The 27,913-nt window shown below is 40.8% G+C and overlaps 1 protein-coding gene across 2 annotated transcripts; it reads left to right on the top strand.

Annotated features, from left to right (window-relative positions):
- The first annotated feature begins 20 nt into the window (after nucleotides 1-20).
- LOC100838917 (BEACH domain-containing protein C2) lies at nucleotides 21-27,212 on the top strand. Of its 2 annotated transcripts, none has more exons than XM_014901425.2 (31): nucleotides 21-2,022; nucleotides 2,907-3,697; nucleotides 4,118-4,807; nucleotides 5,123-5,257; nucleotides 6,625-6,729; nucleotides 6,839-6,952; nucleotides 7,151-7,227; nucleotides 10,551-10,632; nucleotides 11,434-11,754; nucleotides 12,197-12,816; nucleotides 13,010-13,094; nucleotides 16,046-16,240; nucleotides 16,681-17,229; nucleotides 17,311-17,454; nucleotides 17,571-18,059; nucleotides 18,684-18,838; nucleotides 19,019-19,088; nucleotides 19,182-19,265; nucleotides 19,350-19,406; nucleotides 19,483-19,551; nucleotides 19,637-19,723; nucleotides 19,827-19,943; nucleotides 20,748-20,897; nucleotides 21,016-21,100; nucleotides 21,325-21,445; nucleotides 22,216-22,312; nucleotides 22,390-22,503; nucleotides 24,540-24,903; nucleotides 25,418-26,223; nucleotides 26,318-26,440; nucleotides 26,617-27,212. In XM_014901425.2, exons 1-31 carry the CDS (start codon nucleotides 339-341, stop codon nucleotides 26,668-26,670), a joined length of 8,634 nt encoding a protein of 2,877 aa, XP_014756911.1. In that variant the 5' UTR covers nucleotides 21-338; the 3' UTR covers nucleotides 26,671-27,212. The 2 variants fall into 2 exon arrangements, with proteins under 2 accessions (XP_014756911.1, XP_014756912.1); XM_014901426.2 differs by having other exon boundaries at nucleotides 26,598-27,212.
- The last annotated feature ends 701 nt before the right edge of the window (nucleotides 27,213-27,913 follow it).

Below are 27,913 nucleotides of genomic sequence, written 5' to 3'. Positions count from 1 at the left end.
TCGTAGCGGCCACGTACTCTGCCATACCGGGCCCGGTAACAAGCAATCTGCCACGGCGCCATTTCTTCGCCTTCCCCGCTTGGCCGCTTCCCCCCTCTCTCTTCCTTCCGCCTCTCGGGCCACGCCATGCACCGCGCCAGCTACCACCGCTAATCTCTCGCGAGCATTTTCCCAAACAGCTCCAGTTTCTCCCTGGCCTCACACCCCAATTGCAAAGTTTTTCCCCAAATTTTTTCCATCAATTTCACCCACATTGCGCTTGATCCTCTCCCCCTTGCTCCGGTCGCTAATCGATTCCGCACATTTTTGTGGATTTTTCCATGAAGTGAGCCGATGTAATGGAGGAGGACTCGCGCGATGTGTCCGACGCCTCGCCCACCTCGCCGTGGGAGGACGGCGTCGTCGAGCACTTCGACGATGAGTCGCCCCGCGGCGAGGGGTACATCATCGAGGACGAGGAGATGTCGGACGTCGAGACGACCGCGGGTTCGCCGGTGGCCCCTCCAGAGCCTTCCACGCAGCCTCCCCCACCGCTGCGGAGACGCCTAGCGCCGGTCGTGTCGTCGGAAGTCCCAGAGGCGGTAGTGCGGGCGGTGGACGCAGTGATCATGGGCGGCGGGGTCGACCGCCTCCGCGAGATGGTCTCCGAGGAAAACGGCGAGGTCTCGCATTTCATCGTGGACGTACTGATGATCACGATGGGCGGCGTGGATGGCATCGACGAAGGCACAGGCGACGGCACCAGCACCAGCACGACGCCCAGCATCATGTCCAGCTCGCGCGCGGCCGCCATCGCGGCCGAGCTGTTGCCGTACCTCCCCTGTGGCACCGAGCCGTCGCCGCGCACTCGTATGGCCCGTGGTCTCCTCGCCACCCTCAGCGCCTGCACTCGCAACCGCACCATGTGCTCCGCTTCGGGTCTTCTCGCTATTCTCCTCGAGGTCGCAGAGAAGCTGTTCGTAGGAATGGGTCAGAGCAGGGAGTGGGACGGGACACCACTTGTGCAGTGCATTCAGGTGCTGGGCGGACACTCGGTTAGTGTCAAGGACTTGCATTCCTGGCTCCTTTTGGTTAAGAAGGCTCTTGGGACGCTCTGGGCGACGCCGCTGACACTTGCATTGGAAAAGGCTGTTGGCTGCAATGAGGCAAAGGGCCCTGCAGTGACGTTTGAGTTCGACGGCGAGAGCTCTGGCTTGCTTGCCCCTGGGGAGAGCAGGTGGCCATTCTCGAATGGTTTTGGGTTTGCCACCTGGATATATGTAGAGTCATTCTCAGACTCACGCAACACAGCTACGGCCACAGCAGCCATTGCAGCCGCTGCAGCATCAACGTCTGGGAAATTGTCAGCATGGGCGGCAGCTGCGGCTGCTTGCACACTTGCTGGAGAAGGGACGAAGCACATGCCCAGACTTTTCAGCTTCCTCACTGCTGATAACGATGGTGTGGAGGCTTATTTTCATGGCCAGTTTCTAGTCGTTGAGAGTGGGACTGGAAAGGGGAAAAAGGCTTCTCTGCATTTCACCTATGAATTCAAACCACAGTGCTGGTACTTTGTTGGTTTGGAGTACACAAGCAAACAGGGTTTGCTTGGAATGGTCGAGAGTGAACTGCGGTTGTATGTGGATGACAAACTTCACGAGAGCTGTCCGTTTGAGTTCCCACGCATCTTGAAACCGCTGGCCTTCTGCTGCATTGGGACAAACCCACCACCAACTATTGCTGGCCTGCAGCGCCGGCGGCGGCAATGCGCACTGTTTGCGGAAATGGGGCCTATATATATTTTCATGGAGCCGATTGGGCCAGAGAGAATGACTCGACTTGCTTCTAGGGGAGGAGATGCACTTCCCAGCTTCAGCAATGCCGCTGGTTTGCCTTGGAAAGCTACCAGTGATCACATTAGGGAAGTAGCTGAAGATAGTTATGCGCTTGACATTGAGACTGCAGGAAGCTTACATCTTCTGTATCACCCTAGCCTACTCAACGGCCGATTTTGTCCCGATGCTTCACCTTCTGGTTCGACAGGTTTGTTTAACAGTTGAACTGTCAATCCTACTTGCCTTGCTTAATTTTATTTTACAAAACAGCAAGCCTGTTAATTTTTAGAAGAACCCTAACATAGAACACAAAAGGCCGAAGGGCCAACCAAGAAAAGCACAAAAACACACAATGACACAAGCAGAATGGCCTTGCTTCTACTCTCTTTTGGTCTTACTTGGGGATTTGAACCATGGTCTAGTTATGATCCCGATGAAGGCTGCACGAATCTTTCTGCACTTCCTATATGCCCTTCAGGCTATTATGGCATACTGCAGTCTTCATTTTTCCCCAATTCTGCATGAATCTTTCTTGTATTGACTGATAGAAATTGTTATCCTCACATGCCATTAACCATTACCAGGGACAAGGGTGTCTCTAGTGGCTGTCAAAATTTGTGTCATACACCCTCCGTCCAAAAATATAAAGGCTTATTTTCATTTTGTTAGGACAAGCTTTTGACCAATAATTACTCCATCAGTATCTGATGTTTGAATATGGATCTAATGACATTAATTTTATGTCACATAAATTTTATATTGATAGAGTAATTCTTCTTGTTTTTACACAACTGAAAGAGTAATTGTCGATCAAAAGCTTTTCCTAGCGAAACAAAGTAAGCCTTGTATTTTTAGACGGAGGGAGCACAATATTATGAGTATATTGTTAACCAATTTCGTATCAACCATTCCTTTTATTGATTGAAAGCAATTGTTGTCCTGACTCCTGACATGCTGTTAACCATAACTACGGACCAGGGTTCTAATTGCTAGCAAAACTTATATCATACAATAAATGTGTATACCTAAAAAAAGGTGGCTTGGGCAGGTTCAGAAGGATAACTGCTGATGTTATCTTATGTTGAATCCTAGGTACTCAGCGAAGACCTGCAGAAGTTGTTAGGATGGTTCATGTATCTTACCGCGTGCGACCTGCAGAATCTTTGTGGGCATTAGCTTGTGGAGGTCCAATGGCTTTACTACCATTGACCGTGAGCAATGTTGAGATGGATAATCTGGAACCTATACTTGGTGATTTGTCACTGTCTCTTGCTACCGCTTCTCTTTCTGTTCCCATTTTCAGGATAATTTCCCTGGCTATTCAACATCCTGGAAACAAGGAGGAGCTATGCCGTACACATGGACCAGAGCTTCTATCATTAGTTTTACATTATTTATTGGAAACACTGTCAAGACTGGAAAGTGGGAAGAAAGAGATACTGAGTGACGAGGAGCTTGTTGCTGCAATTGTATCTTTGTGTCAGTCGCAAAGAAATGATCCTGGTCTAAAAGTGCAGCTTTTTAGCACTTTGCTGTTGGACCTGAAGATGTGGAGCTCATGCAACTATGTTTTGCAGAAAAAGCTTCTCTCTTCACTCGCAGACATGGTTTTTGCAGAGTCTGCTTGCATGTATGAGGCAAATGCGTTGCAAATGCTTCTTGATGGATGCAGAAGGTGTTACTGGGTAACTCGTGAAGGAGATTCAGTAGATACTTTCACATTTGCTGGAACTGAGAGACCTATAGAGAAAGTGAATGCTCTTGTTGATGAGCTTTTGGTTGTTATTGAACTGTTGATAGGGGCAGCTTCTTCTTCTACTATGGCTTCTGATGATATTCGTTGTTTGGTTGGATTCGTTGTTGACTGCCCACAACCTAACCAGGCAAGTGGAGTCAGCACTGGCAGTCCAGCACAGTATTAAGCAAACACTCTTGTTGATTTTTTTGCTTCCCTTGCTCATCAGGACTATGTTCATACATACTTTCTCCATTCAAATCTGAGTTTGGAATCTGCATAGTTAGTACAATATGTTATGCTCACAAATTTGGAGTACTCCATACCCAGATGTGTTTGTTTCAATATAACATAATTCTGTGGAGAATCTATTTTTATGTTAGTTAATCAATTACCATGTTCGGCATTATATGTTCTTTGCAGTTAATTTCTGCTAATTTTAGTTGTGGTTGCCTACACTATGAGATATGCACCAAACCATGGTCTTACTCAATCTGTATAGCTTCTTTAAGTGGTAACTGACTAAGAGAACGGTTCTGGTGATTTTAACAATGTGTTTTGTTGGCAGGTTGTGAGGATTTTGCTCCTCATACACAGATTGATTGTGCACCCGAACAGTGCTAGAGCACAAATGTTTGCTCAGTCGTTTATTTCTTGTGGGGGTGTAGAGGCATTACTTGTTCTTTTGCAGAGGGAGGCTAAATCTGGCGATAGCAATATTTTCAACAACTGCAATGTGCCACAAAATGCTGCTCTGCAGAATGAAGGTTCTTACTCAAAATCTACTATTAGTGATTCAGTCTTGAAAACAGCTAGTAGTGAAGCAGACTGTAATCACGAGATCATGTCAGTTGACCGTCATGAACCACCCTCTGATGAAGCCAACACTGAACTTGAATCCACGAGCAAATGGTGCTTATTAAAGAATCAGTTCCTCAAGAATCTGGGTGGCACGGACTTCCCAAATATTGCTGACAACATCCAGAATAATGTATACAATATTGATAAGAGTGATGGAGTACTTGTTGGGATAGTTCATGTTTTGGGCTCTTTAGTTGCATCAGGTCACCTGAAGTGTGCATCACCTATTGCAAAATCAAAGTTGTCTGGTGGTTTTCTGACAGCCGCTAATGGTGAAGGAAGTACCATGTTTGAAGACAGAGTATCTTTATTGCTCTTTGCATTGCAGAAAGCTTTCCAAGCAGCCCCAAGAAGGCTTATGACCAGAAATGTATATAGGTCTTTAATATCTGCAGTGGTATGGTATTCTTTAACTGACTTGTGGAGAGTGGATACCAGATATGGTTCAGCACTATACTAATTGTTTCATGCAATCACCCTTTTTTTTTGCCTAAGAGAGAAATTGTACTATGTCTTCGCTTATAAATCTTCTTGGAAGTAATTGAATAGGCAGAATATTTGGAACCTTACTAAAGCAAGACTTCCAATTAAAAATTCTTCAGTGTGTATCTGTCTGTGCTTCACAAGCCCAATGTGCTCATTTAAGCCTTTGATAGATGCAACTTATTTTACTCTAGAAGTCCTGAGTTATGTCTGTTATTCTTGAATGCAGATCAACACTTCTTCAGCAAATGACAATCTAAACTTATATGATTCTGGTTATCACTTTAAGCATATTCCTCTCTTATTAGTTCTACTCCGTTCTCTTCCATATGCATCACGCGCATTCCAAGCTCATGCTATTCAGGTAAATTTACTGATTTATTAAGATTAATTTCTTTCCTGATTTTTGTTGACATTAATAACGATCTTATCACTTATAATATGTGCATAAACTTTGTTCTATTCTTTGTGTTCTCTTCAGTGACATTCCTTACACCATTATCAATATTCTTGTCTTTTGAGGTCCATGATCTTGCTGGGAACGTTAAAGTTGCATTCAATAAGCTTTTTCTTTTGTCGTTGTCAATCTGACTACGTTAGACTCTGTCTTCGTGAAATTTCTTGTTGTTTGAATTTGTTCTACTGTGATTATGCTGCAGCAAATGCTTATAAGTGATTCAATCTTTCTGAGAGTGATTTCCTTTTTTGTAAATGTTTCGTAGGGAAATATTATTGTATGCTGCATTGGTATTTATTGACAAATAAGCAGCAATTTGCATGATAATAGTCAATTAAATTCCATTTGCCTTTTATCTTATCATCGTGTTCACTACTTTGCACTGGACTTACTAGCTTATTAGAAATATGCCCAGTAAAGTAGGTTTGATCAATGGAAATATGCCCAATAAAGTAAATTTGGCATCCTGTTCACCGAGGACTAGTAAGCCCAAGCTTAATTTGTAATCAGCTGTGTTTTCACATATATTTTTTGTGTGTGATAGTTGCCTGATACCCTGTGAGCAAGCTAAGAGCAATGCACATAATGCTAGGGGAAATCTTCATTCAGGTTTTAGATAGAGTTTTGGTCCTGATGGAAGGGTATGCTGAATTCTCTAGGATATGGATGATCATGCTTTCACAACTACTCTTCCCATCTTTGACAGTTATCAGTTCCCTTCATATTACCTGAACAATACCATGATTAAACCATGTGTAGATGAGATATGCCAGAAAGGAGTTTTGGTTTATTAGAGGGCCTGAGAATCCAATTTTCATCTACAAATATAAGTCTTTACACTAGTAAGTTCCCACTTCACACTGTGTTGACAACTGTTACAGAACTTAAAATTTGCGGATGTGGCTCGTTGGTCATGACACCGAAGAACTTCAGGAGAGACCAAAATTAGTTCAACTCAGGACGCGCTAACGTCTGGTATGGGTAGAGGCTAATTTTTCATGCCGAGGCTTTTGTTAAATTTACTACTCTAGAGGCTTGGTTTCGTTCCATGTACCACATCCATGAGTTCCTTGCATGATCGTCCTGGTAAATATTGACTTCAGCTCTTGGTTGCGTTAGATGGTTTTGTAAGCCCAATCAGTGCATTAAATGAATGCTTAATATTGATTTTCCTAATGCTGAAAAGTTTTAACCTTTTCTACTTTGACTATTGTTTTCCATGGAATTTTTATTTCTCTATGTTCTGATCACTTATGGTGCCTTCTGCGTTTCAGGATCTTCTATTTTTAGTTTCCAGTCATCCGGAAAATAGAAGTGCTATGACTTCCATTGCAGAGTGGCCTGAATGGATTTTGGAGGTTATGATTTCTAATCATGAGGTAATATTTCTGTGATGACAAATTACATCAAGGGGTGGCAGTTGTATTCTATATTTTCCTTTATGTATGTTTACTATTGTCGATTCTAATATGTAAGATTGATATTTAGATGGGTGATAACAAAGATTCAGATGGTGTAAGCATATATGAGCTTGAAGATGTCATACACAAGTTTCTTTTTATTATGCTGGAGCATTCAATGTGGCAAAAAGATGGTTGGAAGGCAAGTGACTTCAATCTCTTGTGTTTCTGTTTGGACAGGAACTTATTTTATAGGATAGTAAGCTTCATCATCATTTTTTTAGAACATATCATAAGCTTCTTTTTATGGTAATCTTGTGCTTGGTCCCTCCAGGCTTTTCTTTGACAAGGGTACTTGACTGTATATTGATGGTTTTTTAATGTTGTTGTGATACTTCAGGATGTAGAGGCTACAATACACTGCGCAGAATGGCTTTCAATGGTTGGGGGATCTAGCATGGGGGACCAAAGAATTAGGTAAACAAAATGTCAATTAGCAGCAATGCCCCATGTCATTATTCCAGTTAATTATGTATCCTATACATGGGTTCCGTATCTACCATCACATGCTTTTTGTTTGATCTACTAGGCACTAGAAGAAGTGTTTAAGTGATAAAAACAACAGCAGGATTGATAAGATTGTTGAAGCTTGACGTTTTGCAGGGCTGTATATCATTCAGAACTGCAAACTCCTTCCAAATGTCCCCCCTCTGCCTTTAAAAAATAACTTTATCCTGCAGCCTTTTGCTTTACAGCCTTATTACATTTTTACAACAAAACAGAGGTTCTTATCACGTTCTGCCTGTTTTTTTTATACATATCCTGATGCTTGTATGGAAGAACGTATCTATATAACCTACAAAGTTGATCCCCACTAACTGCAATTAATGTTTGCAAACTTGACATGCAAGGTGTCTACATCATCATCCACATCATGCACATTATGGGCATTCAAAGGCTCCACATCACCGTCCACATCATGTGTTCTTGTACACTAGGAATTCATTTTGGTGGTCCATTTGAATTTAATATTTTGATACCTAAGATTTTTCATCTTCACGTTGCATATAAATATTAGGCCAAACACACATATTTTCATGATATGTATGTCAATTTTTCTAAGATATGCAAATATTCAGGTTGACGAAACTTCACTTTTCGGTTTATTCGAAATTGTTAATGTTCATGCACATCAAAATTGCACCTACTGTTTTGTTGCATAGGTGTTATGAATGATAAAATCGTTTTGTCCTACAATATTCGTATTTATTTTACATTAAATCATATTATTATCATTTGTTTCTAAAATCATATTCAGACGTGCATATAGAATTTTCCGCGGCAACGCGCGGGGAATCACCTAGTTATCATGGTGTCCCGCGCAGTTGCGTGGGAGTATTTTGATTAACAGGGATATGTATTGATGTATTAATTTAAAAGCACCAAATAAATGATAGGTGTATCACTATCCGTGTATGTCATTTGCTTGTATGTGCTATTAGACCAGTATAAAAATAAGAAATGAAAAACTTGCGTCAGGGATCATGAGCACGATTGGTTGTTACAAACACAGAATAACAAACCTCACTACACATATACACTCACATAAAGTTTGAAGATTAATCTCTATAAAGACAGATCAGCTAAAAAACGTACATCTAGAAAAGTAGATTTAACTAATCAAACTACACCTAGCAGTACAAAATTATATCATGTTTTGGATATGACAAACTTTTTATTTACTCCCTCTGTTCCATAATACAATTCATATATATTTCTGCACTTGAACCAAGACAACTCTCGTTTCTACTGTTTGGGCATTCATATTGGTTTAAGAAAAAATGCGCGAGTCAAGAGTACAATAAGCTACGTTAGCGAATAAAATAGGGAAAAGAAACTACATGAGCTATATAAGGGAACGGAGGGAGTATGTGGTTTTATATCATAATCCACAATTTTTATGTTTACAATGCGAGCCCAGTTGGTTGATCAATGTTTGTGTCAAACTAATTAATTGTTTAAGGTGAAATTTAGTTGTGCATATGGATTATGGAATTAAAGTCCAGATCCATTGCAAGATGAAGGTCCCTACGTGAGACGACTGATCATGTGTACGCCAAGCTATACACAAGTTTAAAGTTCGCAAGCTGAATTGATCAATCACTTGTTTGCACTTATAGGGTGTGTGTGTGCGCCAAGTTGTATAGTAGGTAGTATTTTTAGTAATAAATCATTATGTGAGTTTAATGTTTTACTTGGCTGAAAGTTTAGATCGCAAGCTAGTCGTTTGTTTTTTTAGTAATATTTGGTTAGTAAGTGTTTTTATTCTATATCTGGTAGTCGCTCGTATATGATGTTAATTAGTGTTCATGGAGGATTTAGGATCACATGTTAGCATGTAGAGTAATAAGTCTTTAAGTGCCATTTGATAACTCATCCTTGCAAAAATATAAATATATAGATTATGACGAGAAGGGTGAGCTTACTATTTCATATTTTCGTGATTCATAAGAATGAATGAAAAAAATGGTTATATCGTAACCAGTTGTGGAGCTAGCCCAAGGCTATAGCCTGGGCACTCAGGTTTAAACTTCACGATTTATGTCACATAACGTCATTAGAGTCTTTGCTTCCATTTGGATGCGCCGTGGGGAAACATGGGCACGTGCCCGTTGTTTCCCCACGTTGGATTCGTCCATGGCCGTAACATTTTGATCATTGGCATAGTATGTTCCAATCAAATGTTAGGATATAGAGTTATAGTTCTTTAAGTGCCCGTTAATAACTAATCTTTACAAAAAAAAGATTACAACAAATTTACAACTTAATGTTGCATCATACTATGTTAGACGATAAATATTTTATGACGGCCTGTGTGTGTCTCAAACCATTTTCATGTTTAGTTTCTAGCCCATCAGATATATTCACCTTATTAAATCTTGGCCATCAAATATGAGATCTAACGGTCTAGATAATTCAGATGGTGTCGATCAGCGTGGTGCTTCCCCTCGGTACCACTCATTGTGCTTTTAGTAAGATCACGTGTTAGGATGTAGAGTTATATTTTTTTAAACATACGCGATCCGTGCAAAAAATATAGATTATGACGAATTGAGGCGAGATTACTACTTAATAATCACGTGATCCCTGAAAAAATAATGAAAAAAGTTTTCATGTCGTAACATATCGTCGAACACAATATGTTGCATCATACTGCGTTTGGCAGCATGCGAAGAAATATTTGGCCTACATAGCATATTGGGCATATGTGGCCTCAAACCACTTTGATGTTTTGTCCCTAGCCCATTAGATATATCCACCTAATTAAATCTTGGCCATCAAATGTGAGATATAACGGTCTAAATAATTCAGATGATGTGGATCAGCATGGTGCCTCCCCTCGGTACCCCTCATATTGCTTTTAGTATATAATAGATTTGTTAAATTTTGCATGTCTATTCTTGTTAGTAGAAGTAGTAGAAGAGGAATTATTAAAAAAGTTTTTTCATTTAAATCATACAAAAATGTTTTCTTCGTTTCTGGTATAGTTATAAGAACAAATAGAAATAAGATCGTGTCGGATTTTAACATATACCGAAGGTTTCGAAGACCTCTGCCCTATCCACTAGACAACAGATGCTTTCATTTTGTATTTGCATCTTTATTTTCATGTTCTTTATGAAATCCTAAATATTCTTGATTATGGATTCTTTTTTATAGATAGAAGGGATGTATGTTTTTTGTGTAAAAGAAGCAGTGCATTAATAAATAGACTAATATCAGTGTTTTTTTTCTTCAAGGCGTGAAGAAACATTACCAATTTTCAAAAGGAGATTACTGGGTAGTCTGCTTGATTTTTCTGCTCAGGAACTTCGAGTTCAGGTAGCTACTGCTTCTTCTAAAAATATGTTTTACTGGGACTTGATTTTTTATTGTTTTTGACAATACAGAACACCAACAAACAGTGCATGGTTGTTGCATATTTCTCTTTTGCTATTTTCTACCATTTTCCATGTCATGTACGTGCTTGGACTCTACCTGTTTGGATCAAATGAAGGCAAAATTTGGTACAAGTCTGCACAAACTGGCATATTTGGGTCCTATATTAGCTTTATTTGTTAGCCAGTTTATTGGGATCATAAGTGAAACAAGCTAAGTCATGAAATTAGCACAAGAAGTTACATAATGATTCTTGTTTGTAAACCCTTTCAACCTCGCAGAAGTCCAAACCATCTTACCTGGCAATAAACCTGAAGATAGTGAGATGTCTGAAACTGGCTTAATATTATTACAAGACTACAAATTAAGCTTAATCAGTTAACTGGGCCCTAGATTTAGCATAGTAAAACTTGTAAGGCCACTTGTTTCTGTTTATGATTCTACATAGGTGCAGTATCAATACATTGTGAAGGCATATTTTTCATCAACGATATTCTAACAAACAGAACAAATAGCTAACTTTGCTTTTGTTTTCCAATTTTTTTTTTTAATGAACTATGATGGTTTTAATACATAGGTCTGCATTCTTTGTAACATGTCACCAATACGTTCAACGTTATGGACGTAAGACATATGGTGGCTGTTAATGTACAGATTTTGCAGTTACGGCTTTTTCAAATTACAGATGTTCTCATCTTCATCTAAAAAAAAAAAATGTTCTCATCTTGTTTGTCTCTACAACAGTCTGAAGGAACTACTGCTGCAGCATCTGGTGTTGCAGTGGAGGGTTTGATGCCTAAAGAAGCAAAAACACAAGCTGAAAGGGCTGCTCATCTCTTGGTAGCCTTGGCTGAGAATGCAATAGTTCTGATGATGCTGGTAGAAGATCATCTGAGGTCACGCAGTCAACACTTTTTTACATCCTGCTTAATTGACAGTACTGTATCTCCTGCATCAATGGTTTCCAGTAGGTCAAATTCATTGAGCAGAACTGGCAGCGAGCCTTTAGAAGCTGGAGGCTCTAGGCAATCTTTGTCCAGTGATGCTGGTGGACTGCCGGTTGATGTATGTATATCTACCAAAGACATATTATCACAACCTTCATTTCTACAATGTTACATTTTCTTGTCATGTTTTTTTTGCTTACCGAGCAACTTTTTTCGATTTTCCGAGGTAGTTTTGTTAATTTGCAAGATGCTTTAGATGTTAAATTTGTTAGTGGCATGGTATCGGTTAGGGAATTGAAAGATAACTGGATGTCCAGTTTCTGTGGAAACTTCTCATGCAGATAATCAGGAGTGAAGGATGGTATTTGTTTAACTTAAGAGTCAATAAGTGCACTAAGCTATTTCTTGTAACGCACCAAGCATGTGTACACTTTTTCTTGGTGTATAGCATAGCTTATTTCAGAATTTCCTCCGAAGTCAGTCCTACACTCACTTTTATCTACTTCATACCATCTTCTACATGCTATCTTACTTCACTATTGGCGTGAAAAAAAATCCAGGTTCTTGCTTCTATGTCTGATACAAATGGGCAAATTTCTGCTGAGGTGATGGAACGTGTAACAGCAGCAGCAGCAGCTGAGCCTTATGGATCTGTCAGGCATGCATTTGTATCCTATGGGAGCTGTATTTCAGATCTTTCTGAAGGTTGGAAGTACAGAAGCCGACTGTGGTATGGTGTATGCATTCCACCCAAATCCAATATCTTTGGGGGAGGAGGAAGTGGTTTGGAGGCATGGAAATCTGTTCTAGAGAAGGACTCCAGTGGGAACTGGATTGAACTTCCATTAGTGAAGAAATCAGTTGCAATGCTACAGATACTCCTACTAGATTCTGGACTTGGGGCTGGCCTTGTCTCTGGAGGGGGATCTGGCGTTGGCATGGGTGTTATGAGTGCACTTAACCAGTTGTTAGATAGTGATCAGCCTTTTTTTTGCATGCTCCGGTTGACTCTTATTTCGATGAGGGAGGATGACAATGGAGAGGATGACCTTTTTATGAGGGACATTAGCACGAAGAATGTTATGTCAGAAGGATTGGGCTGTCAAACTGGAACCGTGAATGCACTTGATGACAACTCTTGTTCGTCTACCAGAGAACCTCAGTCTGCACTTCTATGGAGGTACATGCTAAGTATCATCTAACATAGTAGAGAAAGAAAAGGATGTGATCTAGAATTATCACATCATGTCCATAGTAAAATTGATGGCCTTTTATTCAACGATCCATACTAATCATGCCGTCCATTACTTCTACTGATCTTTTTGAAAGCATATATCTTCACTGATATTTGGAAAACTCTTGTTTATGCACAGAGTGCTTTGCCCCATTTTGAATACGCCAGTTCCTGAATCTAAGAGACAGAGGGTTCTGGTTGCTTCTTCTATTCTTTATTCTGAGGTAACTTTTTTCCTTATTAATGGAAGAATATTTTCTGCATCTAACAACATACCGGTGTTCCATGCTATCCTTTCACTACACACAGACATGATTTTGAACTAAACACCAAAAATTTGCCAGTAAAAGCTCTTCTTCCAAATTGTTTCTAAGCTGTGTTTGGATGAGTGGTATTTCTTCAGAAAGTATTAGTGTTTAGTATCAAAACTTTTCAAATAAATACCCCTCATCGAAAGAGGGTTTCGAAAGGGTGGTTTTCCTGACAGTTAAAGGATGTTTAAACGACTGTTGAAATCACACCTTTAGATGTGTGGGTTTGCTGACATGGATCCAATCAGCGTGGTTTCCCATATTTCATCACCACATTACCTTCTACTTCTTGGATCCACATTTCATGGGTACAACCTCTGACGGTCTGACCCCTCTTCTCACATGGCATGCGACATTGATGGACCCAATTCATTACAAACTATCCCTTATGCCAATGTGAGCATGAGGGGGAGGGAGCGCATGGCGTCAAGCTTGCGGCAGTGGAGGTGCCGCATCATGGGAGGCTGAACACCGATCTGTAGCTGCGGGTTTCCAACCACAGACATGCATGACATGAACCGCGTTTTTGAACCCCGCTCATCTCCTCTGTTGACGACCGCGCTTGTTTGCCCCACCATACCTCACCAGCCATGCATCTGTATGATCAGCACGCAAGAGAGCTTCAAGCACATAGACTGCTTGAAAAGGGATTTATTTGCTAAGTCCACAAGTGCAATCTCCATTCCAATATAGACAGTGCAAGCAAGGGGAGGCCGCCGCTCCCCCAAGCTCCGCCACTGAATATAGATGACTTCCTAGAAAGCGTTGAATGAGCACCAACACCACTTGACCTTGTGTATGCATGCCAGCCCCACCAAAAGCAAGGACTCGTCATGTCGGCTGTGACATTCGCGCCATGCCACGGTACACATGCTCGTGCTTAGTAGGGAGCAGGGCCAAGAGCCCAATAACAGCGGCAGTGTTATGGCCTCCCTGCTTGTGTCTGCTCTTGCATGTGGCTAGAGTTCACGACTTGTTTGTATGGTCGAGTGTGGTTGAATTTGGTCCATTATTATTTCGAGAGTGCTGTTGAAGATAGGTGGAGGAGGAGGAAAAGGGGCTGTATGGCTTTACCCTTGACATGCGGACCCAGGAAGTAGAAGGTTATGTAGCAATGAACACTGAAAATACCAGACTAATTTGGATCCAAGTGTAAATTAGATTTATCCTTGTTTCTAGTTTTTAGTATCCTTATTTCTTGAAGTGCTAAGAATGATAGAGTTAGTTTTGTGTTTTGGAGAACCCGTGGCAGTGTTTTAATGTGTCAATGTGACCTGTATCAAATATATTTGATTACTTATGTATTTCTGAAGTGTATAATAGAAAGTATGGTCAAAATGCTTATAATCCCTGTTGTAGTTTTCAAAACATTTATGAGTTAAATCTTCCTGATGTATAAAGCTCGCTAACCACACTATGTATCTTAAGCATGGGTCTTATATCCAAATTTGAATTAGGTGTTCAAAGCTACCCTTCATCCTTTATTGTTATATTTGTTTTAAGTTTAGTTCCCTTATGATCAATAATAAAGCCGTAGTTCATACCAAGAGATATAAGGGAACAACTTTTATGGAAGAAATAAGTCCATTTTACCCTCCTGAACTTATCGGAAAGTTCAAAAAACACCCTGAACTCCGAAACCGGGTATTTTACCCCCCTGAAGTTTAGAAACCGGACACCCAACCCCCCTCTGCCTGTATCTGGGCTGTTTCGCTGGTTTTAGGTGGTTTTGACCCCGTTGACTGCCATGGTGGCATACCACGCTGTCAAGTTAGCCATTTGACCCTCTCCCATGCCTGGCCTCTACTCTCTCTCCTCTCATATGCCCAAATCGAGGAGCCTGGCCTGTGGCAGCAGTGGCGTGACACCCTTGACTCTGGCGGTGGCGGCACGGCTGCTAATTGACGCCGGCGAACCTGATTCGGCACCTCATCTTCCTCATTGACGCCAGCGGCTGTTTGGGGAGTTTGAGCCACCACGACCCCCACTTCTTCATCCTTCTCCTCCTCTTCGTCATGCCTCTTGCTGGATCTGTTACTAACCAGACGCCTCAGCGAGTTGCTCGGCAGGTGCCGGCGAGGCTTCCCCTCCCTGCCACGCTCGTCGCTGCCATGGAATTGCTTTGAACTGACGCATCCCATGGGACTGCAACACCGGCGCGGGAGTCGCGGGGATGGAGACTGCAACATCTCCGCTCGCCGCTGGTGCTGGCACCGACGCCGCCCGCGTGTTGGGAATTAGTGGACGTGGAGAGGCAGCGCCCGCAGCAGGGGATCTGGAGAAGACGAGAGAATAAGAGAGGAGAGAGGAATCGGGCTGCCACCGTGGCAGTCAACGGGGTCAAAACCAGCGAAACGACGCAGATACAGGCAGAGGGGGGCCAGGTGTCCGGTTTCTAAAGTTCAGGGGGGTAAAATACCCGGTATCAGAGTTTAGGGTGTTTTTTGAACTTTCTGATAAGTTCAGGGGGTAAAACGGACTTATTTCTTTATGGAACTAACCCAATAAAGAGCACAAAACTACAACCCACAACTAGTTGCGACCACACCTCATATTGCATGCGGCACGACTGAGTTTTTAATATTTTAAAAAACATGAATATAAGTTGGATAACTTGTGAACCTGCAAAAATTCATTCCTAAGGAGCTGATCTCATACAAGTTTCTCATAGATATCACTACCATAGATGACATTTTAGAATGTCCAAGTAATATTTTCTCCTTTAGGCCTTCAAAATCGTGGAACACTTCTTTTTACAAGGATAAAAGGGCCCCACTTTTTTTGTTCATATTTTTTGTTTTTAGTAGATAGATCCAGCCAAGTTTGTTATACTATTATTCATGAAGTTTATGCTGTCTTAACAGGTATGGCATGCTGTAAGTAGTGACAGAAAACCATTAAGGAAAAAGTATCTTGGATTGATCATGCCACCATATGTAGCTGTCCTGAAAAGATATCGCTCTGTTTTGGCTGGTATTCACGAGCTTACATCTCCAGACGGACAAAATCCACTAGTTGTGGATGATTGTGCTTCGGCTGCAGATACTTTACCTGTTGAGGTAACAGTTGAATAGTTGATTCTTCACACGTTATATAGGATAGCTATCAACTGAAGTTTGTGGTGATTGTGCTGAGCTGTATACTTCTGATCTAGTGATGCTTGTTAGACCCACCCGAGTTCGAGGACTCACACACTTAATTAAAACGTTGTGGGTAAAATTGCTACTATTGCTAATAGATTTGGCACATATACCTTTTAACCAGATGTTTTTTTACCAGTGCTTACATGGTACTTTCATTTCATGCCCGAGAATTACATTTAAGTGGCAATTTGATTTATTAGCATATCCATTTCTATCTAGATACTACTTTAAAGGAAGTCTTTGATATTTCATACGAAAATTTTGGTTGCTCCCCTAGGATAAAGATCTTTGTTGCTTTTGTGCAAAGTTCTATCTGTTCACAGTGGAACTTTAGTTTTTGTGTCACTTGAATCCAGGCTGCTGTTTCAATGATATCACCTGACTGGGCCGCTGCATTTGCTTCTCCGCCAGTTGCAATGGCGTTGGCAATGATTGCTGCTGGTGCCTCTGGCGCCGAAACAATCGCACCGCCAACGAATAAGTTGCGCAGGCGTGACACCTCATTGCTTGAGCGTAGATCAGCTAAATTACACACATTCTCAAGTTTCCAGAAGCCCCTTGATACAACACCAATCCTGCCTGCGTCTGCCCCGAAGGACAAAGCGTCTGCAAAAGCTGCAGCCTTAGCTGCTGCTCGTGACCTTGAGCGTAATTCTAAGATTGGCTCGAGAAGGGGACTTGGTGCTGTCGCAATGGCAACTTCTGGGCAAAGGAGGGCTGCAGGTGATATTGAGCGAGCCCAGAGATGGAATACATCTGAAGCTATGGGTGCTGCTTGGATGGAGTGTCTGCAATCTGCTGATTCAAAGTTGGTGTCAGGAAGAGATTTTTCTGCTCTTTCGTACAAATATGTTGCACTTCTTGTTTCAAGTTTTGCCTTGGCACGGAACTTGCAACGGGTTGAGGTATGTTAACACTGAAGGAACGCTTCCGCTTCTGATATATAGTATTTGTGGTACATCACTTAACAACATTTTGGCATGCAGATGGAGAGGCGAACACAGGTTGATATCTTGAATCATCGGTGTGCATCTATTGGAGTCCGGGCATGGCGACGTCTTCTTCATTGCTTAATAGAAACAAATAGACTCTATGGCCCTTTTGGAGAACTTCTGTGTACTCCCGATAGCGTATGGACACAATCTTACTTTTATTTTAAACTTTCTTGCATTTTTATTGCGAAAATATATTCATGATTATTTTTCTTCTAGAGATCTTATTGTGCCTTTCCACATTTTTAATACAGATTTTCTGGAAGTTAGATTTTACTGAATGTTCATCAAGGATGAGAAGATTTATGAAAAGGAACTACAATGGGCCAGATCATTTGGGTGGAGCTGTCAATTTTGAGGAGCAGAAGCTTTTTTGTGATGGTGTAGAATCCGATGCACACACGGAGGAAGGGGGCATTCAAGTTACAAAGTCTCTTCCGACAAGTTCATTGATTATAGTGGCTGAGGCAATGTCAGTGGATGGTGGACATGAAGATGCTGAGCAGATAGAAACTGAGACTATTTGTAGTAGTGTAGATGATCAACTAAGAAATTCTTTGCCACCTGATCCTTTTAAAGGATCAATAGATTCAAGAACTTCAGATTTTTCTGGTGTTCGCAACTTGGTTCGATCCACAGTAATTGCGCCTGGTTACAGGTCTAGCGAAGAGGATAAAAGAATTATAATTGAACTGCCTTCGTTGATGGTGCAGCCATTGAAGGCTGTACGGGGAACCTTCCAAGTAAGTGTGTGCTAATGTACGTACTTCGACCTGTGTAGTTGTACCTGGTGTATAAACTGTTGAACTGCTTTCAACTGTATGCAAAGAGAGTCTATTAGTGTTGTCCTTGTTCATGAGTGTAGCATATTACTTGAAAGCTGGAGTTAAAAGAATCGTGACTAAACAAAACCAAGGTTGAAACCCACATCCAAAATCAAGAAGTTATAAACAAGATGAACCAATTCCTTTTTCTTACTTAATCAGTTACCCAGCTTGTCATAGCATCAGCCAACCGTTGTGGAACTCTAGCCTTCAACCACTCCAAATCAACTAATAGCAGTCTCTTCCATCTTATTGTCAGTGGTGCACCTGTTCATTTGTGTCCAAATATTCCCATATCCCATAATGAACATCTCACTAGAGATTTTTATCACCAATTCGCCACCTTGTGGTCTAACTAATTTAAGAATATCATAAACTTAAATGGGTCCCAACCTATCTAAGTCAAGTTTCAGCAGCTCTGACTAAACTGACAAGTGACACATTCTTTTTGCTCTTATTTCCATTCTTGCATGGTACAGTTCTCCTTCATCTCCTAATCAAACATGCTGATGTATATCTTAAAACTAATATATCTTTTCTCAGGTCACATCAAAGAGGATTAACTTCATAGTTGATGAGCATACAAGAGACAGTGACAATTACATGGATGATGTTGCATCTACTAGTGGCCAATATGATCAGCCAGATAGAGATCGGAGCTGGTTCATATCTTCGCTGCATCAGATTTATAATAGAAGGTAAATGGTCATATGTTATTAATGTGGGATCCATTCAAATTGTTACCTAGTACTTCCTCCGATCCATATTAGTTGTCGAAATATTACATGTATCGGAGGGAGTATTAAGTTAAGTGAGGCATTTTCAGCTTTTGCCTGTTTAGTGTTTAGTGTCATGCTGATTCAAACTAACTGTCGCAGGTATTTGTTACGTCAAAGTGCTTTGGAATTATTTATGGTAGATAGGTCAAACTTCTTCTTTGACTTTGAGGTACATTGTTCATAAGACTCACTTTATGTTGTTGGATCTTATGCATTTTATATCTGGGTAACCATTTTATAGTTGTATCTGAACTTCATGTAGGATATAGAAGCACGTAGACATGCTTATCAGGCCATTATACACACCAAACCTCCTTATTTGAGTGATATTTTTCTAGCTACACAGGTTGGTATTGATGCAATTCTGTACACTTGAACGTTTTGAGTCTACTCCTACCGGAGGCATTAATCTATTGTATTTCTGTTTTAGAAACCTGAACAAATCCTTAAACAGACACAATTAATGGAGCGCTGGGCTAAATGGGAGGTATATGAGTACAACTCATTTCTGCAGTCCTGTGTATTAAGCAGAGTCAAGATATAAGTATAGCTTTCTTGTGCAGATTAGCAATTTTGATTACTTAATGGAACTGAACACTCTTGCTGGGCGCAGTTACAATGACATCACACAGGCATTGTTGCTTCAGAATTCTCATTTATGAATCTGATAGGTTTTTGCTTATGTTTCCTTTTAATGATTCCTACTTGTTTCTGTAGTATCCTATTTTTCCGTGGGTAGTATCAGATTACCATTCCAAAACACTGGATCTGGAAGATCATTGTTCATACCGAGATCTTTCTAAGGTAAATTTTGTACTTCTGTATTGCTCCTTATATTTATAATCTGGACCTTGTTTTATGTATTGCCCTGCTTGTCTACTTATTTACTTGATTCTTTTCAATGAAGCCAATTGGTGCTCTAAATCCTGTACGTCTGAAGAAATTCCAAGAACATTACTCTAGTTTCAAGGATCCAATCATCCCAAAATTTCACTACAGCTCACATTACTCTAGTCTTGGCACGGTGCGTATTTCTAGATTCTGCATGCTTTTATTCAGCATTTTGCTTGTGTGGTGTGCCTTTTGTTTGGATTAGGGCATACTCTCTCCGTTTCTCAAAGAATGGAGCTCACGCATTTCGAGGTTAAACTTTGACCAACAAGTAGACCAATGACATGTGGGTTACGTTCTACAAATCATTGGATTCGTATTTGAAATTCCAATGGTATAAAATTTATTACACATATTCCACATATTATTGGTATAATTAATGGTCAAAGTTAAACCTTGAAATGCGTGGGCGCCATTCTTTGAGAAACAGAGAGAGCACTTATGTAGTAATTTCATAATATCTCTTGCCAGTTTTTTGTGTTTTTTGTAGGGTAGCCCTGTTTTGCTTCTTAGCTTAGATCTTTTCGTCCTTTTTGCCTTGTTTTGCTTGGCTGCGGTTGGCTGTACTTTGCTCTATCTTAGCGCCTTCTTCTGAATGAAAATGACACGCTGTTTGGCGTGTTAGAGAAAAAAAATCAGTTCTCTGCTGCACTGCAATGACAATTGCTCCTGTGGTTTGTCACGCAGTGTTCTTGCTTCCTTATGCTCCTTGGCCTTTGTGTGGCTGTGTCCTTGTGTCCTGGGGTTTCCACCCCCTTTGTAATTTTTTGTACATATTTTGTTCTTTCATTATATTTCACTGTCGGAGCCTCTTCCTCAGTTTTCCCTCAAAATAAAAAGATCCTCCTGTGCTTGATTAGTGTGACTTGCATATTTAATGCTGTTTAAGTGCACCTTCAATGCAATGATGGTGCATTGATATTAACATCTACTGCAGGTGCTGTATTACCTTGCCAGGATAGAGCCTTTCACTACCCTCTCTATTCAGTTGCGAGGTACCAAGTTTAGTGATGGTGATCATATGTTCTCTGATATCACCAGAACATGGAATGGTGTCCTTCAAGACATGAATGATGTAAAAGAGCTAGTAAGTTTTGTTGAAATATGTGCTCTTGACACATTACCACATAGATACAACATATTGCTTCGTGCAGAAGTCTAATCAGAATCTTTGTTGCAATCTAATGATGTGATGGTTTCTCTAGGTTCCAGAGATGTTTTACCTTCCGGAGGTATTTACTAATGCAAATTCAGCTGACCTAGGGACAAACCAACTTATTAGAAATCTAGGTAAGTTCACTTTAGTCTTGTACACATAACAGAACTGGGTGTAACCTCGTAGGGAAGGAGGTGGCATCGTCCCCTCTATTAGCATTGGTGTCTCATCTCAGTGTTGGTGCTCACCTACTTCTTAAGTGAATACCAACTATCCTGGCCATTTTATTATTACTTTTACAAAGGGTCTTTACACAGACAGTGAAGCTGCCCCTCCTTTACTTTGAGTTTCATTGCAGGCTCTGTAGAATTGCCTCCTTGGGCTGAGAATCCTGTTGATTTTATACATAAACATCGGAAGGCTCTTGAGAGTGATCATGTCTCTGCTCGTTTGCATGAATGGATTGATCTAATATTTGGGTACGTCATTTTTGTGTCCCATTTCTGTTGCCACTTCCTAATGTCACTGATTTTTCTTGCCAAACAATATCACTGCTTTTCTATCTCAAACAACACAATCATATTCACTGGTCCTGTACACATTTGCCAATGCCGTTCTTAGTATGTCCATTCTTTCAGCAACTTGTTCAATTCTCTTGTACTTGTTTGGATGTCTACCGAAACTGATCTCAATCAGAACTTCTCTATGTTGGGAATACTACTATTTATGAAGGCTATTTAGCACTAGAGTAAGCATGACTTGAAGAAATGCCCTATCAAATATTTACCTCGTTCGAGCAGATAAAATGACCTTCATAAATCATACAAATAACTTTTTGTAAACTTGAAAATACAATTAGGAGTAAATGAAGGTTGAATAACTTGAAATAGGAAAAGACAAATCTGTTGAACCCAGTCCCAACAGAGGACATTTTGCTGCCATCAGGTTTAGCTAGTAGTTATTTTTAGCATAAAACAGTATGTGGGCTCTTTACTGCTTTATTTGGCAGATGATAGATGTAAAATTTCTTAGACTAAAAGTGATCGATGTAACATTTCTGATTTTGGTCTCCATAGATTGTAAGCAATAATATCAAAATGAATAAATTAATAGGTAAGGGAGAATATACTCATTGAATAATTATCTTACATATTTAGTTTGTTGATCTGTAGAGGTTTGTATTAATGCTATTAATTATCCATGTTTGTGTTACACACACCATTTTGTCATAGAATACTTTCTTATTCAGATATAGACAAAGAGGTAAAGAAGCAGTGCTGGCCAACAATGTTTTCCCCTATACAACATACGAGGGGGCAGTGGATATTGATAGAATCGCTGATCCAGTAAGTTCCTCCGATCCAACTTTTTAGATTTTCTCAGTAACCATCTAGCTGTTCACATTTTACTGAAAATACTAAAGGTTCAACGGCGAGCTACACAAGATCACTTAGTGAACTTCGGACAAACGCCATCTCAGTTGCTGATAGTTCCACACATACGGAGAAGGCCATTGGCAGATATCTTACAGCTGCAGGTGATTTTTACAAGCACCTCTCCTGCATTTTCCAAGAAATGGTGATTAATACACACATGCTGGTGTGCAATTTTTTTTCGAGAAAATACAAAAGCTTTGAGTCTCGATACATTACTCAGAAAGAGAGTTCAAGGTATAAGCCTAAGACTTAGGAAAACACCCGTTACACCCAGTACTCCATGCTAATTGTAACTGTCCCAAGCAAATACAAAGACCATCCTTAGCTTTATAATGAGCAATTGACCTCATCAAGTACACAGTTTCACAGGCAAATCACACACACTTACCGATTAATTTTTTTATTTCTCGAACACACACACACACCTAATTGTGTATATTTTTTTGTATTAGATGACTAAACGCCAAGGTGGCACCACAATTACAACACAACCAATTGTGACGGTAACCAAAATCAAAAACCAAATGAAAAACCAAATGAAAAACTTACAACTCAAATGGCACAAGCAAGCAAGCCAACCAATACTCCACTCACAAATGGCGAGGACATGGCTCTATCCACTTCCCAATGGCAAGATCCTAAAATTGAAAGGAAGAAGAACGCAATCGTTCTCACCAAGCTACCTACACTCAGAGCCCAGGCTTACCATAGACCTAAGACGATAGTGGTTGCTGATTAATACTGCAATAACTTATTCAAAGGGAATAATAACGCATTATTCAAGAGTTTACAGACATAGAGAATGCAGCCATCTTCACGCTTGCCTCTAGAAAAATCACCAAAGCATATGCAAGTTCATTAGTACTCATGTTCGAGAAGAAAAGTTCTATAGTACTCCAAAAGTCGAATTAAAATATGGTGAACTGAATCTAGAGTTACATGTTACTCCTCATCCTCGGTCCATGCTGTCAAGCTTCATGTGCTAGTCAACGCAACCAAAAGACCGATCTGATGGAAAGGGCTAGGCAATCCACTTATACACTTCAACACCCCCCCTCACGTGTGACGGTGAAGAGAAGTCAACACGTGTAAACTCAGAGGTATAGTGGTTCTAGAGGCCAATACATGGACAGAGGGGGTAACAGCAATTTTTAATATAAATTGTGAAAGCCAAGACTTGAACTTGAGACCTTTGGCTCTGATACCATGTCAAGCTTCATGTGCTAGTCAACGCAACCAAAAGACCGATCTGATGGAAAGGGCTAGGCAATCCACTTATACACTTCAACACATGCAATTGTGGTCTCAAAGATGGGTGAATAATGAGGGGTCATATCATTGTAGTTTGCGACATGGACATTTTCCCTTAAAACATGTTATTGTTCTAATGCCACCTCTTGGCTGCAGCAATTTGTCCTGGGAATTTGTTGATTCGTCTCCTTCAACACGTTCCATTGGATGTAAATTTGGGTGCCACTGAACTTATGCCACCCATCTCTTGGCTCCAGGCTGAGGCTCTCATCCCACTATTCATTTAGCTTGAGATTGTGCCAAGGGCACACCATATTCAATGCTTGCACATTGAAAGGGCATTCTTTGCAGGGATGGCTTACAGTCTTCGGCCAGCTTAGACATGCAAAAAGTTGATTATTAGTTTCAGCTGAGAATTTGTCTTTTGTGTTTCTCGATTTGTAGATCGAATTTATGTTTGACATGGCATAGCATGATAATTAGTTTTGCATATCTTATACAAATCGGAACTTTTCATGGATCTTGAAGAGCTTCATGCGCTAGCCAACGCAACCAAAAGACCAATCTGATGGAAAGGGTTAGGCAATCCACTTATACTTCAACACTCCCCCTCAGGCCTAAACATGGATAGAAAGTGTGTCGCGATTTAATTGCGGCAGCCAGGTTTCGAACTCGAAACCTCTTGGCTCTGATACCATGAAGAGCTTCATGTGCTAGCCAACGCAACCAAAAGACCGATCTGATGGAAAGGGCTAGGCAATCCACTTATACTTCAACAGATTTTTGTACCGAACGGTAGCTTCTAAGTTCTTGTAGCACTGGATACTTTCTCCTCTCTCATGATTTGCACTAACTTTACATGGTGTCTTTTCTGTTTACTGTGCAGACAATATTCCGGAACCCAAGTGAAGTCAGATCTTATGCACTTCCTAATCCAGACCAGTGCAATGTTCCTGCCAGTGCAATGCTTGTATCAAATGACTGTATTGTGGTCGTAGATGCAAATGTGCCTGCAGCATATGTGGCACTGCACCATTGGCAGCCAAACACTCCAGATGACCTAGGAACACCTTTCCTCTTTCATCCTGGAAGAAATGCCATAAATTCAAGTGGTGGCACAATAAGGCGCATCTTCAAAGGATCTGCCTCTACAGAAGACTATCATTTCCCTCGGGCTATAGCTTTTGCTGCTTCTGCAATCCAAACTTCATCAACTGTTGTTGTCACATGTGACAAAGAGATTATAACTGGTAATTGTTGTATTCGCACCCCCATCTCTCAATTTTTTTCACACTCATTGATACTTGTTAGAAAACTATTCCTCTTCATTTATCCTTCATTTTCAAGTTTTTTTTACTGACCCCTCCTAGTTTTTCTCTACATGAAACCTCTTGTTTGTTTGTTTTTGAGGAAAATGAAACCTCTTGTCCAGAGCAACACTACAATTTGGTGTCAAACAACTAATTTCCTTACCAGCCCTTGAATAAAATGACGTACTCCCTCCATTCAACAAATGATGTCTCAACTTTGACTAAATTTAAATGCATCTATACACTAAGTCATGTCTAGATACATCCAAATTTTGACAAACTTGAGACATCTTTTGTTGGACGGAGGGAGTATTATATTTCAGTATGCTGAGTTTACTGCATTAGTTTCCTTTATTGCTTTATTTTACGTTAAAGAATTGTCTTTATGCCATAAAACTTGTCATACTGCTCTTCTTGCCTGTGTTGTTTCTGATATACTTTTTCTCTGGCGTAGGTGGGCATGCAGATAACTCTGTGAAAATTATCTCCCCAGATGGAGCAAGGACCATTGAAACTGCACATGGGCATATTGCTCCAGTGACCTGCCTCTCACTGTCTCCAGATAACACCTATCTTGTCACAGGGTCGCGTGACACAACAGTTATACTATGGAGGATACATCAGAAGGGCTCTTCACATTGGAAAAATGCTCCAGAACCTCCACCTTCTACACCAACAACACCACGTAGTCCTCTAGCCAATAGTAGTATTAGCGGTAGCAGTACAAGCAGAATTTTAGAAACCTCCAGGAGGCGGCGAATTGAGGGTCCTATGCATGTTCTAAGAGGACATGTTGGAGAAGTAACTTGCTGTTCTGTTAGTTCTGACTTGGGACTTATTGCTTCCTCTTCACATATGTCTGGTGTCCTTTTACATTCCTTGCGGACTGGTCGGCTCACAAGGAAGCTGGATGTGGAGGAGGCACATGTGATATGCTTGTCTTCTCAAGGAATTGTATTGATTTGGAGTGAATCGGTGAGAAGACTATCCACCTTCACTGTTAATGGAATCCCTATGGCTACCTCAGTTCTGTCACCTTTCTCTGGGCATGTTAGCTGCATTGAGGTTTCTACAGATGGCCAGTTTGCTTTGATTGGAATACGTTTGTCTAGCAATTGCGATCGTGATGGCTGTACTGCTAATGGTGAATATTATGCGTTTGAGAAGCCTGATGGGGAGGAGGATGTACCAGAGTCAAATGAGACCACACTATCTGTTCATGTGCCATCGATCTGCTTCATTGATCTACACAAACTTGAGGTAAACACAAAGAAAAGCTTTAAACTTATGCTATGTGTTGATCTACCTTGCTTGCTTTGAGCAAAACTCTCACCAATAAGGGATATCCTTCCAGGTAATTCATATGCTGAAGCTGGGACAAGGACAAGATATCACGGCTATTGCTCTAAATGAAGATAACACTACTCTCGTTGCTTCAACAGCTGATAAGCAGCTAATAGTCTTCACAAATCCTTCTGTAAGTACTACATGTGTACTAATAATAATATTTATCATCACTATCTGTCTTCAGGGCCCAGTTGACTGTACATTATCTGTCATCGGTAGCTAGTTTCATCAGGGCTTGCTTCCAAGTTATCCTCTGGCACACAGAATGATGCAACTAATTTTCGTAGTCTTGCCTGAATCCTGCAGTTGAGCTCCAAGATAGCTGATCAGATGTTGCACGAAGGAGACGGGCTTCTGTAGTCGTGAGCAAATCATCGCTGGCTGGCATTTTTTTACTCACCGAAGCTCCAGTAAACTTTGCAGCGAAAGACATAGCATGCTTGGGAAGAATGGCATGAAACAGCATCTGTGCACAAAACAGGAGTTGCAACATACAGCATCTGTACTATAGCTTTCGCGTAATGGCGAACTGGTACAGATGAGCTCGCTTTGGTTCTATGGATCTTGCCGTTTACCGCATGGCGTGCGATGGCCCAGACAAGATACGGGACCCTCCCTGTGTAAGCCCGAGGGATTCAGAAGCAATGCCAATGTCACTACTACTCTGCTCTGAGTACCTGTGGCAGCTGTATCATAAGTGTGCCTACATGGACGTCAGGCTAAGTGCCATCTCTGTACAAAATCTCGTCCAAGTAATTGAGCATGTTCCTTTCGCTTCATTCATTTCAGGAAAAATATGTGTTATTATTGAAACCTCTACAGCTGGGCAAACAGGCGACCATAGCGCCGGAATGTTTGCGCTTACAATTACATCAGTTAGGTAATATTATTGTTGAAGTATAGTCTTATTTTCCCCGTCAAGTTGAGCTTTTGGGTGAATTGGTTTAGTACATGAAACTCAATACGGTATTAGAGTCAAAAGGTCTCAAGTTCAAGGCCCGGCCATCTCACTTCTCTGTCATTAGAGGTAAAAAATAGATAAATGTGGACATCTTCCATTAGATCTAAAAAATAGATAAAAGTGGACAATACCAAAATTAGTGGGTGTTGACTCAGACTAGGGTATTAGTGTTAGTTGGGGTGTGTACGTGCCGACCTTTTAGAAAAGGTCGTTGTACACTTTTTTTTACAGTAATGACACTTTGATGTTTTTAAATAAAGCATAATTCCTATTTAGTCAATTTGGTGTATCTTACTCTCGTTTGGGAGTACCTGCCTTTTCAAAGAAAAACTTGTTCGTTTTATGGTGACCGGATGTTCTATTAATTCCTTTATTTATGACATTGTTATGTTCTGGAATGTATGTCGACAAAATTATGTCACTACTTTCTCGCTTCACAAGTTCGATGTTATATTTTAGCACGCATGTAGCACCCGAATGGAGAAAACATGCCTCGTAGACACTGGTATTGAGATAAACTTGGTATTTCGAGTTCATTAAAAACATCACAGGGTACTCTCTCTTGACTTTCAAAGATATCCGCGCAAACAGTTTTCATGTGGAGCTGATGATGATACTGGCAAAGAGTACCTACTTATCGCA

Source organism: Brachypodium distachyon, chromosome 3, assembly GCF_000005505.3.
Source record: "Brachypodium distachyon strain Bd21 chromosome 3, Brachypodium_distachyon_v3.0, whole genome shotgun sequence".
Lineage (NCBI taxonomy): Eukaryota > Viridiplantae > Streptophyta > Magnoliopsida > Poales > Poaceae > Brachypodium > Brachypodium distachyon.
This window is presented reverse-complemented; position numbering and strand designations above follow the sequence as displayed.

Bases quoted from the DNA above. Each gene is read 5' to 3' on its own strand.
- LOC100838917 (XM_014901425.2), top strand. From the start codon at position 339: ATGGAGGAGGACTCGCGCGATGTGTCCGACGCCTCGCCCACCTCGCCG. The intron at 5,258-6,624 runs GTAAATTTACTG...TCTGCGTTTCAG, and splicing joins TCCAAGCTCATGCTATTCAG to GATCTTCTATTTTTAGTTTC. The intron at 26,224-26,317 runs GTAAACACAAAG...ATATCCTTCCAG, and splicing joins TTGATCTACACAAACTTGAG to GTAATTCATATGCTGAAGCT.